Source organism: Procambarus clarkii, chromosome 22 (genome assembly GCF_040958095.1).
Source record: "Procambarus clarkii isolate CNS0578487 chromosome 22, FALCON_Pclarkii_2.0, whole genome shotgun sequence".
NCBI lineage: Eukaryota > Metazoa > Arthropoda > Malacostraca > Decapoda > Cambaridae > Procambarus > Procambarus clarkii.
The window spans coordinates 44,662,789-44,676,910 of record NC_091171.1 but is presented as its reverse complement, the minus strand read 5'-3'; the positions used below and the strand labels follow the sequence as shown (position 1 = coordinate 44,676,910).

Below are 14,122 nucleotides of genomic sequence, written 5' to 3'. Positions count from 1 at the left end.
AAAGATCAGATGTAAGACAAACAAGTAGGAACGGTGTCAAGCTCAACAAGCCACAGTGTAAGGCTGAGAACAAGAGATGCTTTTTTACCCACAGGATTATAAACCCATAGAACCGCCTACCCTCCGAAGCCATAAATTTACCCCCCAAAAAATTGAAAATTGAAAATTATGATAAATATCCTCAGGACAAATGGAGAAACTTTGACAAGTCACCGGCTTCCTGTCCTCGTTCAGGCCACGAGTGTTAGTGGCACTCAGGTAAATTCAGGTAAATACTGGTTGTGCTTCACCCACTTCACAACAACTAAATTCAATTTTAACTCCACATTGTATTCAATCACAGATTTAATATTGACAAATGCAAGACCCTGGATGGGTGGTATAACAACCACTGCGCAACTACCAAATTAACAATACATTACAACAGATTGAGGAAAAAAAATGACCTTGGAGTCAAAATCCACCATTAGATGAAAGTTACACAGCAGGTAGGGGCAGCAGTCAAAAAGCTAATAAATCATCTACCTACATCACCAGCGACCATAACTACCAGCATTATTAACGACCACAACTACCTGCCTCACCAGCGACCATCACTACCTGCAATATTAACAACCACAACTACCTGCCTCACCAGCGACCATCTCCACCTGCATTATTAACGACCACAACTACCTGCCTCACCAGCGCCCATCACTACCTGCATTATTAATGACCACAACTACCTGCATCACCAGCGACCATCACTACCTGCATCACCAGCGACCATCACTACCTGCATTATTAACAACCACAACTACCTGCCTCACCAGCGACCATCACTACCTGCTTTATTAACAACCACAACTACCTGCCTCACCAGCGACCATCACCACCTGCATTATTAACGACCACAACTATCTGCCTCACCAGCGACCATCACTACCTGCATTATTAATGACCACAACTACCTGCATCACCAGCGACCATCACTACCTGCTTTATTAACAACCACAACTACCTGCCTCACCAGCGACCATCACTACCTGCATTATGAACGACCACAACTACCTGCCTCACCAGCGACCATCACTACCTGCATTATTAACAACCACAACTGCCTGCCTCACCAGCGACCATCACCACCTGCATTATTAACGACCACAACTACCTGCCTCACCAGCGACCATCACTACCTGCTTTATTAACAACCACAACTACCTGCCTCATCAGCGACCATCACTACCTGCATTATTAACAACCACAACCACCTGCCTCACCAGCGACCATCACTACCTGCATTATTAATGACCACAACTACCTGCATCACCAGCGACCATCACTAACTGCATTATTAACAACCACAACTACCTGCCTCACCAGCGACCATCACCACCTGCATTATTAACGACCACAACTACCTGCCTCACCAGAGACCGTCACTACCTGCATTATTAACGACCACAACCACCTGCCTCGCCAGCGACCATCACTACCTGCTTTATTAACAACCACAACTACCTGCCTCACCAGCGACCGTCACTACCTGCATTATTAACGACCACAACCACCTGCCTCACCAGCGACCATCACTACCTGCATTATTAACAACCACAACCACCTGCCTCACCAGCGACCATCACCACCTGCATTATTAACGACCACAACTACCTGCCTCACCAGCGACCATCACTACCTGCATTATTAATGACCACAACTACCTGCATCACCAGCGACCATCACTACCTGCATTATTAACAACCACAACTACCTGCATCACCAGCGACCATCACTACCTACTTTATTAACAACCACAACTACCTGCCTCACCAGCGACCATCACTACCTGCATTATTAACAACCACAACCACCTGCCTCACCAGCGACCATCACTACCTGCATTATTAACAACCACAACTACCTGCATCACCATCGACCATCACTACCTGCATTATTAACAACCACAACCACCTGCCTCACCAGCGACCATCACTACCTGCATTATTAACAACCACAACCAACTGCCTCACCAGCGACCATCACTACCTGCATTATTAACAACCACAACTACCTGCATCACCATCGACCATCACTACCTGCATTATTAACAACCACAACCACCTGCCTCACCAGCGACCATCACTACCTGCATTATTAACAACCACAACCAACTGCCTCACCAGCGACCATCACTACCTGCATTATTAACAACCACAACTACCTGCATCACCATCGACCATCACTACCTGCATTATTAACAACCACAACTACCTGCCTCACCAGCGACCATCACTACCTGCATTATTAACAACCACAACTACCTGCCTCACCAGCGACCATCACTACCTGCATTATTAACGACCACAACCACCTGCCTCACCAGCGACCATCACTACCTGCATTATTAACAACCACAACTACCTGCATCACCAGCGACCATGACTGGTGAGGCAGGTAGTGGTAGTGGTGGTGGGGGAGGCCAGGAGGGCCCCCACACTGAGGGACCCCAGGGGAGGGGCCGGTGTCGACGGGCCCACACTCACCACAACTTCACATTACAAACTTTTCAACTTGAGTCTTGAGGTGAGTCTTCATTGATGACTATTGACATGCCTTATAGCTTAATGACTTCCCTGGAGGATGATTGTGGCTTGATCACCTAATTAGCGACGCATTACCGGACTTAATCATATTTTTAGCTGGTTAGTGATGTTATCCGGATTGAACAAGCCAATCTGAAATCTTATGGTGTTCGCAGTGTATAAAAATAATGATGTGCACGTCACTGTCAGGTTAAATCACTGAACGGTTTTGCTAGTAACTGGATGGGTGTAAATGTCACTCGGTCAGGTTAATCAGTAGGATCTTGTCAGTAACTGGACGGGTGATCGTGCACGCAGCTTTGCCTGTAACTAGGGTTGACCTGGATAAAGCTATCAGGTTTTCTGTTCCAGACATTGGTATATTATTCAGTATATGAAATGTCTGGTTTTTACTTTAGGTGCATAAGGTTCAAAAAGGGGCCCCAGGAAAAGCTATTCTACATTATAGCTGTTCCTTAAATAAACAGATCCTGCAAATTTAAAAAAAATTTAAATATAAATATGATACACTTTGTGTGATGTATGGAATACCAGATACAAGTCACATCATACAGAAAACTGTTTACCAATAGATTTGAAATATTACCTAACCTAGCTAACCTAGCCCAACCCATCCTAACCTAACCCAAACCAACCAAATCTAACCCAACCCAAACCAACCAAATCTAACCGAGCCTAGCTTTAGGTAATACAGTACATCCTAACAACGATAAGTCTGGTTTTGACACTCGGAAAATGAACTTTGTCAAAACACTTGTACAATTTAACCATACCCCATTACATCTCTGCAACGTAACTGAGTTGCCTCTGGTGATCTTTTTGGATACTACATTTATTAGCAGAAGTTATGTAAGGTTTAGGCTAGAAGAGTGTGGGCAGTTAACTCATTACTGCCATTGTTATCTCTCTTACAACTGAAAACAAGAATTTCTTTATTTAAATTTTGCCCCGAGGGGCGAGTTGATTGGGCAGCGCCACTTATCCTGTGAGTGAACATACCTCCATAGCAGCATGTACAACACCCTCAAATAGGAAGAAAACCCGCTGGGTTGCTCATCCTGTTATCTAAATTTCCTTATTGAAATGACAGTGGTGGACAAAACATTTTGCTCGAAGGTCCATAGCTGTTCAACACCCTCCCACCAAGCATTAGAAATATTGCTGGAACAAAGGTGGATGTATTCAAGAGGCACTAAGATCAGTTCTGGCAAGAAGTGCCGGACCAACCAGGCTGTAGTGGATATGTGGGCCTGCGGGCTGCTCCAAGCAACAGCCTGTTGGACTAAGTTGTCATAAGTCGGCTAGGGCTCCCCCGAGCAATGGCCTCAGACCGGGCTCGGGGAGTAGAACAACTCCCAGAACCCTCACCAGTTATACTCAGGTATACTGTCTAGTTTGCTGAATATTGTCAATACAACTGAAGAATACTGTATTTTACACAGTCAGGTGCTTGGGTCATAAGTGGGCTCGGTAGTTACATAAATGATTTGCAAAAAACTGTTTTTTTGAGATATATACAAGAGTTGTTACATTCTTGTACAGCCACTAGTACGCGTAGCGTTTCGGGCAAGTCCTTAATCCTATGGTCCCTGGAATACGATCCCCTGCCGCGAAGAATCGTTTTTTCATCCAAGTACACATTTTACTGTTGCGTTAAACAGAGGCTACAGTTAAGGAATTGCGCCCAGTAAATCCTCCCCGGCCAGGATACGAACCCATGACATAGCGCTCGCGGAACGCCAGGCGAGTGTCTTACCACTACACCACGGAGACTGTAAAAGTAATTTGAAAGTGTTTAACCTTGATAACGTAATTTAACCTGACCAAATGTAATCTAATCTAACTATAATAATAATAATAATTTTTATTTAAAAGATACAATGGGTTTGTGAGATTACATAAGATTAGTATTTTTACATTCTTACAAAGCCACTGACACGCATAGCGTTTTGGGCAGAACTAAGTGCATAACCCTCCTCCAACTTCTGACTCGAACAAATGTTTTTGTTGTTGATTGAAGCATTTGCCACCATGATGAATTTGTTTTAATTACTGTATACAGTACTCTGATTTACTTCTTGATTTTTTGTTTTCGATTGATTTTTATTTTTGTTTTTTATTTTTTGAGTTGATTGTTCCCAATCATGTTAAAGACTGTACCTCTCCCAACCAGTTTAAGATAAAAACTAAGCACTACCTAATTAACTCCTTGTAACCTACCTTACCCCTAAAATGTCAACCCATGTCTATTTTTAAACAATGCTGTTTGTCGACCAAATTGTATTTTTGCTATATTTCTGCCATGTTCCCCCCTTTTTTATTTTTATATTTCTCAACACAATTTATACTTTAATCTCAATTAGTATTAAGTTTGTCTTTAGTGTTTTTCCTGCCCGAAACGCTTTGTGTAATAGTGGTTTTAGGCATTGTATGTACTAGCTCTATCTATAAATCCATCAATGTTTGTATCACACCTTGTATGTATGTACTTTACCTGAATAAACATTTGAATTTTGAATTTTTTTGTTTACATAAATTGAACTGAACAGCAGTTGGCCCTCAGGTAAATTCAGGTAAATATTAAATTCAGAAGTTGTTGTTTCAACTGCTGTCAATCAAGAGCTAGAAACTTCCGTTTAGGAAAAATTTACAGAGGACATATTCCCTGACACTCAACATCCTCACAGTGATCATGATATTGTTATAAAAATTAATATTGACACCACTTTCATCAGCAACAAACTGTTGCTGATGTTTTACAGGTTATTTCAAGTAACGCCTCTGCTGCAGTATTTGATATTGGTGAAAATGATTGTAATACTGTACAAGTTATGGAAAGAGCTTTTGACATATTGGAAACAGCAGCATTAAGTACCTAGCAAAATTCTAAATAAGGTAGAACTTACTTATACAAAACGTTCTAAAAGGGGACTGTTTTCTATACAGCATGCTCTATTTTTATAACTGGCCCCCCACATCGGTACCATTCATTGAAGGTCCTTCGGATTGAAGCAATATCGTCAGGCATGCATAATGTTATAACAAATCATCTGTCCATTTAGTACCTACTGTATTATCAGTTTCTGTATCATTTAAGTGTATCGGTGATGTAAAAAAATCTGTCAATTAAACACACACACTTTCTAAGGCTCTAACACCTATTTTAAAGACAATATGTCTTTGGCAAGCAAGATCTAGACTGGAAAACAGGTAATCATAGTCATTTCATTACACTAATGTACAGTATTGAAATTCAGATCTGAGCATGGTACTGTTCTGTAACTACACTTGTGTAATTGCACACACCCACCCACCCTGAAAACACAAGATAGAATACAAAACAATGGATACAAATTGAAAGATTCAGGAAGATTAATTTCAAGATTATTAGAAAGTTAGATTCAGAAAGACATGCGTAAATACTGGTTTGGTAACAGAGTTATTGATATTTGGAACTAATTAATGAGCAACATAATAGATGTGGGATTGCTGGATTGTTTCAAGTGTAGGTTAGACATATAAGAGTGAGGAGTAAGTTTGGTTGGGTATAATTAGGAGCTGCTTTACATGAGTCAATAGGCCTTCTGCAGTTTCCTCTAATCTTTTTTTTTTTTTTTATAATAAAGCAGAGTTAAGAGTTAAGAGTTAATTTCAGAGTTAAGAAAATGCTGAAGTCATATTTCAATTCTGAGTTATATTTCAGGTTATGTAGCAAACTGAAATAAATATAAAGGCTAAAAAGGTGTATATGTGGAGGTTGGCCAGATCCAGCTTAACCATTTGATTATGCCTTCCTACAGACATGGGGTTCCAGTTGGGTCGAGCAAGGGAGTTTGTGAGGAGGAACATAGTATTATTTGTTATGATTCCAACACTCATTGGCTTGCACTATGGCTGGCAAAAGGTTCAAGAAATTGAAATATATGTCCCAAAGCATGAGCGCAAGGATCTTCCAGTTGTACAGGTGAGATGTTTGATGTTTAGGGAGGCTCACTTGGGTTACAGGTGAGGCTAACTAAGCTAAACTTGAGGCTCAGTCTAGCTACAGGTGAGGCCCAGTCTGGCTACAGGTGAGGCCCAGTCTGGCTACAGGTGAGGCCCAGTCTTGCTACAGGTGAGGCCCGGTCTGGTTACAGGTGAGGCCCGGTCTGGCTACAGGTGAGGCCCAGTCTGGCTACAGGTGAGGCCCGGTCTGGCAACAGGCGAGGCCCAGTCTGGCTACAGGCAAGGCCCAGTCTGGCTACAGGTGAGGCCCAGTCTGGCTACAGGTGAGGCCCAGTCTGGCTACAGGTGAGGCCCAGTCTGGCTACAGGTGAGGCCCGGTCTGGCTACAGGTGAGGCCCGGTCTGGCTACAGGTGAGGCCCGGTCTGGCTACAGGTGAGGCCCGGTCTGGCTACAGGTGAGGCCCGGTCTGGCTACAGGTGAGGCCCGGTCTGGCTACAGGTGAGGCCCGGTCTGGCTACAGGTGAGGCCCGGTCTGGCTACAGGTGAGGCCCAGTCTGGCTACAGGTGAGGCCCAGTCTGGCTACAGGTGAGGCCCAGTCTGGCTACAGGTGAGGCCCAGTCTGGCTACAGGTGAGGCCCAGTCTGGCAACAGGTGAGGCCCAGCTGAGACTGACTTGAGGCTATAGGCAAGGCTAACTAGGGCTAAACACAGTTAAAAAGAAAATAAGCTCAATGCTCAAAAGTGAATAATATTTTGTAATGCAGTTAAATTTGACAAATTTATCTTTAACAAGCAAAACCTGAAACCTTACTTCTTTTCATGTTTATAAGCTGATTGTATTTTTTTTACTGTAATTTTTGAATTTTTTCATATTACTGTGTACCTCTAGCACAGTGCTCTTAATATAATTGCTCAGTCCTCTTTACCCATTGTCAGAAATTACTCAATGTTGTCATATTTGTTCTCAAATAAATAAGTAACCCAACTTGTACATGTAAAAGTATAATACAAGTGATTTATAATTTGATAAGGGTTGGGGGAGGGCCCAAAACATTGTCAATGCAATTTCTTGTGAGTGAGTTGGGTTGTGTGTTTCAGCCTCATTGCTGTGTGACTTATTCTCTGCGTTTTAAGTATGGAGCATACGTCCTTTTATTAAATGTTACACCACCAGTTTCTTGTATTATATCTTGTTTAAGTGGTTTTTTATGAAAAAAGTATTTCTTCCATTGACAGGGTGCAAAGTATATTCAAGAAGAGCTGAGGAATAAACTAGGACTTAAAAAAGAATAATACGCATTCTTCATTTTGTATATACTGTACAGTTCTTTTAAGGTAAGTTCATTGGATTTCAGTATTGATATGATATTTCTTGCACACAGTACTCACAAACCACTACAGTGTGATATAATGCTTGATATTTATCATATAATGAATTATATCCTTATAATTTCTTTTTAGAGGCTTTTTACACTGTTTTCATGTGGAATTCAATCTACATTATGTAGTAAACTGAATAATAAATTAGTGTTTCAAGTGAATTTATATTTGAATAAGTCATACTGTACTTTAAGTAAATATATTTTTTGCTACAATAGGTGCTACATAGCCTTCCCGGCTTGGTGCCTTCTTTGATAATTACTTACGTACTTAATACAACAGGTCTTTTACAGTACTGCATAATTGTACACATGATCTTCACACTCAGAATTGAATATTTATACAGTATTCACAAATTTAATGTAAAAAAAATCTGAGGGATGCCACCCTGAGTGCATGTCTACAAAATACTTTCAAGTATTGGAAAATTGGCATGATGATCATTTTTGTTTAAAATAAGTTAGTTCAAACCTATGTACAGTACAGTACAATATATATCACCCTATCCTCCTGTTTTGTGAGTACAGGTACTTACAGTAACGATGAGGACCATAGTATATATACCGACGTACAATAAAAATAGAATGTAGAAATCTGAACTATTGAGTTGGACAAATTGGAAAACTGTTTTTTACCCGTGTTGCTTTGACAAACTAAACTAACCTATCCTAACCTTCCTAGGCCTAATACACGATATCTGCGGCCTAATATAGTATGTGTGTGTTATATTAGGCCTTGGAATATTTAAGTTCGTGTTTTAGCTTAATATACTGTATTTTAAAAGAAATTCTTACTAGTTAGTATGCATACTACTATCTAAAAGCTAAGAATGTACGAATTCTGACTATTGATGATCATCACAATAGGTACTATATAAATAGGAGGATGGGTTGAGGATTTTAATTTTAGATTCTTTATTAAATTATAAATTATACTGTATGAGATTTCTTATTGCAGTATGTCAGGTGCACGATTAGAGGAAGAGCGTGTGAAGGGCTTGTTTTGCCATAGTGTGCTGGACCCATCTTACATCTCGATGTTAACACAGTACCGGAAACTACTATTCTCGGTATATGGACCAAAAGGAAGCTCAATTTTGATATCAAATTCTGTCGGAAGGGAGAGTTTGGCTGCATCATCATCTGCAATCATTAAGGAGTTATCATTTGCCCATCCAAGTGTGAAATATATTAATGCTCTGATAAGTGCTCAGAATTCATCTTGTGGTCTTAATGGCCTCTACACTGGGATGCTCTGTGTAAGATTGTTAGAAGAATCCCACGAGTGTGAGAGGGACATACCTCACCCTCTCATTAGCAGTGTGTCGGAATGGATTATATCTGAACTACTGGAACTCCTAGCGCATTCGCCTGACGAGGTCATCATGGACTTGGATATCGGGGACATGAAACAAGTCACATCATTTGTTAAAACTATACTTGGGACAAAGAATTGTTTAAATCTTAGTAGCATGGAAGTTGATGACCTTACTCTCAGTATTGTTAAAGCATTTCTCAAGAGCATCCCCAATGAATACTCTTCTGGTGGTTTTGGTCATGTTGCTGTTACCACCCAAGAGGAATCTTCATCTACAAATACCAAGGTCTTTGATGGTGTCCTGTACAGGGAACCAGACATTAGTCCACAACGAATTGAGAAGTTTAAAGGGTTAGGCAGTATCAATATTGTGCTTTTCACTGTCCCCTTGTTATATATTGAGAGGGAGACAGAATCTGTATGTTGGAGAGCAGGTGGAACAAAAGAGGAGATCTTTATCAATAAAGTTGTTCCATGTCTTCTTTCATGTATGAAGAGGAGGAATATCCACATTCTTGCCAACCAAAAGCAAGTGCATCCAATTATCAAGTTCGAACTTGAGCGAGAAGGGTTTTTGGTGCTAGAAAGAATGGGTACAAACTTATCTGAGGCAATGACCAAACTGAGTGGTTGCCATGCCATCAGCAATTTAGGTAATCTAGCCCTGGAAATGAATACTGTTCTTCTTGGGAGGCTAAACACTGTAGAGCACATTGTATATAATGGAAAAAGTTACATTCTGCTTGACCATGATGAGGGCTCTGTATCAACACTCCTGCTTCCTGTAGCAAACCCAATTGTTCTCTCAACTCTTAAGGTGAGTTATACTCTGCACTATAATGTAGCATATCTTTTTTTTATAACATTTATTTTTTTTATTTATTCTGGTCATGATAAGAAATTTCCAATGCATTATATGTAATGAGTGTGATAATGGCACCCCTTACCAATTTTTTAAAAGTGTTGCCAACAGTTTTGTTTCCTTTTTCCTACTTAAATGATCTGTGTCATCAGAAATACCATGGCATGTGTCAAAACACCTCGGATAAATTAATCAAAGCATACAGCATTGAGCCAACCGAAGGCAAACGCCTTTTTCATTTTCACTGCATTCTCTGCAGTAAGCCTAGCAAGGGCCTAAATGACCCAGGCACCACCATAAATGATACAGATGAGAGTAATAAGGAGATCAGAGGAAAAAACACTTGACATGATTAGAGAACTTCAAGAGGGTCAGAAAGTTTTGATGAAACAGTTTATAAGACTTTCAACAATCATTAACTAAAATGTGTAGGCATGATTACAGAGGTAAACCAGGTGAACCCAGAATGAAATCCTTCACTAGGAAAACAATCTGAATGAAGGCAGAGTTGAAGATCTGGCGGGGGAGCAGAAGCATTGGGTAGAAAAAACAGAGACAACCTCCTCATTAGGAACCTTGCAAAAGTACAGGGTAAAAATAACCAGGAAATCGTTAAGGAAATGATAGTGAAATTAATAGGTAGGGAGGAAGATCTTAGTCTATCCAATGTGGAAAGGTTAGGTAAGCCCGAAGCAAGGATAGTACGCATAACCGTTGTAAACTTTGAACACAGAAGGAAGATACTAACCAGTGTACATAACCTAAAAGATCTTGAAGGGTATAACCATGTCTATATCTCTCCAGACCACACAGTTGAACAGCAAAAAAATGATAGATTACTAAGAGGAAAGTTAAAGAACCTAGATGCAAACAATGATTCACATCTAGTGATAAGGAGAGGGCAGGTGATCAAGATAGATGAGGAGGAGAGGACATAATCCTCCACCCAGCCAGGCAGAACTAACCCTATATATCTTTGAAGATGAACAGGCACAAAACCAGAGTGACAACGAACAGCTTAATAATGTACAGAATCTAGGAACTATCTCTCAGCCCAACAGGAATAATGAAAGAAATTTAAAGTGCTACACTAATGCCAGAAGCCTGGTGAATAAATTTGATGCATTGTGTGCATATGCTGAGGCCGAGACTCCAGACATTTTATTTATTTTATTTATATATACAGTATATATACAAGAGGTCTTACATTCTTGTACAGCCACTAGCACATGTAGCATTTCGGGCAGGTCCTTAATCCTATGTTTCCCGGAATACGACTCCACCAAATCGTTTAACAACCAGGTACCCATTTTACTATTGGGTAAACAGAGGCTACAGATAAGGATTGACGCTCAGTAAATCCTCCCCGACCAGGATACCAACCCAGGACAAAGTGCTCGCGAAATGCCAGGCAAATGTCTTAACCACTACACCACAAGGACTGCATCATTGGCATAAGTGAAGCATAGGGATGAGAAGACATTATTGAAGGGGAATTCCTCCTCCCAGGGTATCGTCCTCTGTTCTGAAAGGACAGAACAACAAGAGCAGGTGGTGTACTGCTTTATGTGGAGGAGGACCTGAAAGCAACCACCAATGAAATAACTGAACACCATGGGTTCCTCAAGAGTCTGTATGGTGCAAGATGGTAACATATTGAGTGGGAATATGCTACAGGGCTGACAAAGCAACAGCAGAGGAAGTTACTGATCTGCATAATGTGATCAATGCTGCGCCACAAACCCAAACTCTTATAATGGGCAATTTTAACAAGACAATAGATTGGGTAAATCTAACATTGCCAGCAGAAGGGGATCAATTTCTTGACCTGGTGCAGGACTCATTTCTCAAGCAACGTGTGGTAGAGCCTTCTCGAGGTAACAGCATTCTGGACCTAGTGCTAACATCAGAAGAAGAAATGATAGATCAATTTCAAGTAGGGGAAAAGCTCACCACATCAGTTGATCACAATATTCTAAGATGGAATACAATTACAGAAACTCTCGTGAAGGTCCAGGATGATGACCACCTAGATTACCATCGAGGAAACTATCAGAGAATGAATGAGAGTGATTGCAAAATGCCTCATGGAGGGAGCTGATAGGTGATCATGGCATGGAAACATCATGGGAAAATTTAAAAAAATAGTCAGTACTAAACTCGTTCAAAGATATGTGCCAAAAAAGAGAAAGAAATGAAAGGGAACAAGATAGATGACACAAGTAGTAAAAAGAGCGTTAATAACTAAACAGAACCTCCGGAGATGGTATAAATCTACAATGAACATCGTGGATTGTGAGATACTGTATATAAAAGGGCATTAAAAAAAACACATTTGTCATATTTTGTTATATTGTATATTTTTTTCAGGAGACGACAGAGAGTTGTCTAGCAGCCTTAAGGATGGTGGTGGTGGATGGGAAGGTGGTGGCTGGTGGAGGGTGTCTGGAGGCATGGGCTGCAAGCAAAGTCAAATACCTCGTTAATACCAACATGCAACACCTTGTTGATCTCACTGATGCTTCACCTCACCATATTTTCAAGGTAAATTTTTATGTACACTGTTGAGCTGTATTGTTAGTGTGTGTGTGTTGGCTCCTGTCTCACAAACTCTAAGTATGGATTAGGGGCTAATAAGCCAAGCTGGCTTTAAAAATGAATTCATCAAATGTTGCAAGTACCTATGCTATGTTTGACATATGTATCAAATATGTGGTGTTGTCACCAGTTGAAATGATTGTGATCATAAAATAATGAATTTATATACAGCATATTGTTTTGCTGGTGTCAGATTGCAAGTAACTTCATCCGTGTATTCATGGAAATGGCTCTTCGGCCCAGAGGTGGACCCTCAACAACAAGGTTTGATTGGTCTGTAGACTCTGTCTTCCACCATTTGTGGCACACCCAGCCAAGAGTTTCAAGAGAAGATGAAGGTGGAAGCTGCAGTACACAAACATCAAATGTCACATGTGTGTGTGGTTTAGTAAGAGAAGTGGTTATAAAGAATAAATACAATGGACTGTGGTACCCTGTTGAATTCGAGTTACATCATGACTTTACAGAGCAAAGGTCACAATGTAGTGAAAATGATGGATACATGAAAGCAACTGTGTCTCCAAGAAGTACAAATGGTTGCAGCATTAAATCAGATGAGAGTACAAAGAGCAGTGATTCATCATTGAGTGACTTTGGCTTCCATAACCTTGACTTGGAAGCTGATAGCCTAGATGAGGCAGGAGGCACTACAGAAGAAGAAGTGGATAGTCTTGAGAAAATCATAGATACTCAAGAAGAAGAAATTGACAGTTTAGAAGGAAAAATTAACAGCTTTGAGGTTGAGGAAGATATGGACAGTTTGGAAGACGTGTTGGATGGAATTACCGAGTCAAGTCATCTAAAAGACAACAAGCATTCAAAAATTAAACTTGAGACACAGGTACAGGGAGCATTGTATGACAGTTTCCCTGCAAAGTACAATGCTATTCGACTTGCCCTTGAAGGCTTTACCCAGTTGTTTCATGTTGGTCAGTGTGTATTTGATAAGTGACAAACTTATTTTAATTTAGTGATGTACAGTGAATAAAGGTAGCTTTAATACATGCTTTTGAAGATCCCTGTTGCAAGTACAGTACAGTAATATTCTTGAGAAAAGGGAGCTAGTGAATGATTGTTTTAGATGTAGAATGGTATAATAAAGTATAATGAATAAAAAACTGCACATTACTGTCAGCAAAAATGTGCAGTTTTCCCAGGTGACTGCTCACATTTATATGCGCTCGTAGCCAATGTCTTGCTGTGCTGAGGGAGACTGATAATCCCAAATGTAGTTAAAATTGGATTGTGAAGCTTCTCTTTTGGACAAGTGAGGAGTGAGACAAAAACTTGGCCTTGTAGCTCCTTCCTAACCAGTGTGTTTGCTTGGCTTGGGTTGTGGCTCCTGGGTTGAAACATGCTTGTTGAAAAACATGTTTTCATGCTTTGGCACAAGTGGCACAAGTTTCATGAAGGGCACAAGTGTGTCAAAAGAGTGT

General features: G+C 40.6%; 1 protein-coding gene across 1 annotated transcript; it reads left to right on the top strand.

Moving 5' to 3' along the window:
- The first annotated feature begins 2,426 nt into the window (after positions 1-2,426).
- On the top strand, positions 2,427-13,686 carry LOC123759679 (molecular chaperone MKKS). Its single transcript, XM_045744892.2, has 6 exons — positions 2,427-2,562; positions 6,383-6,546; positions 7,766-7,864; positions 8,867-10,043; positions 12,459-12,632; positions 12,880-13,686. The coding sequence occupies exons 4-6, from the start codon at positions 8,868-8,870 to the stop codon at positions 13,636-13,638; spliced, it is 2,109 nt and encodes a 702-aa protein (XP_045600848.2). The 5' UTR covers positions 2,427-2,562; positions 6,383-6,546; positions 7,766-7,864; position 8,867; the 3' UTR covers positions 13,639-13,686.
- Positions 13,687-14,122: the final 436 nt, after the last annotated feature.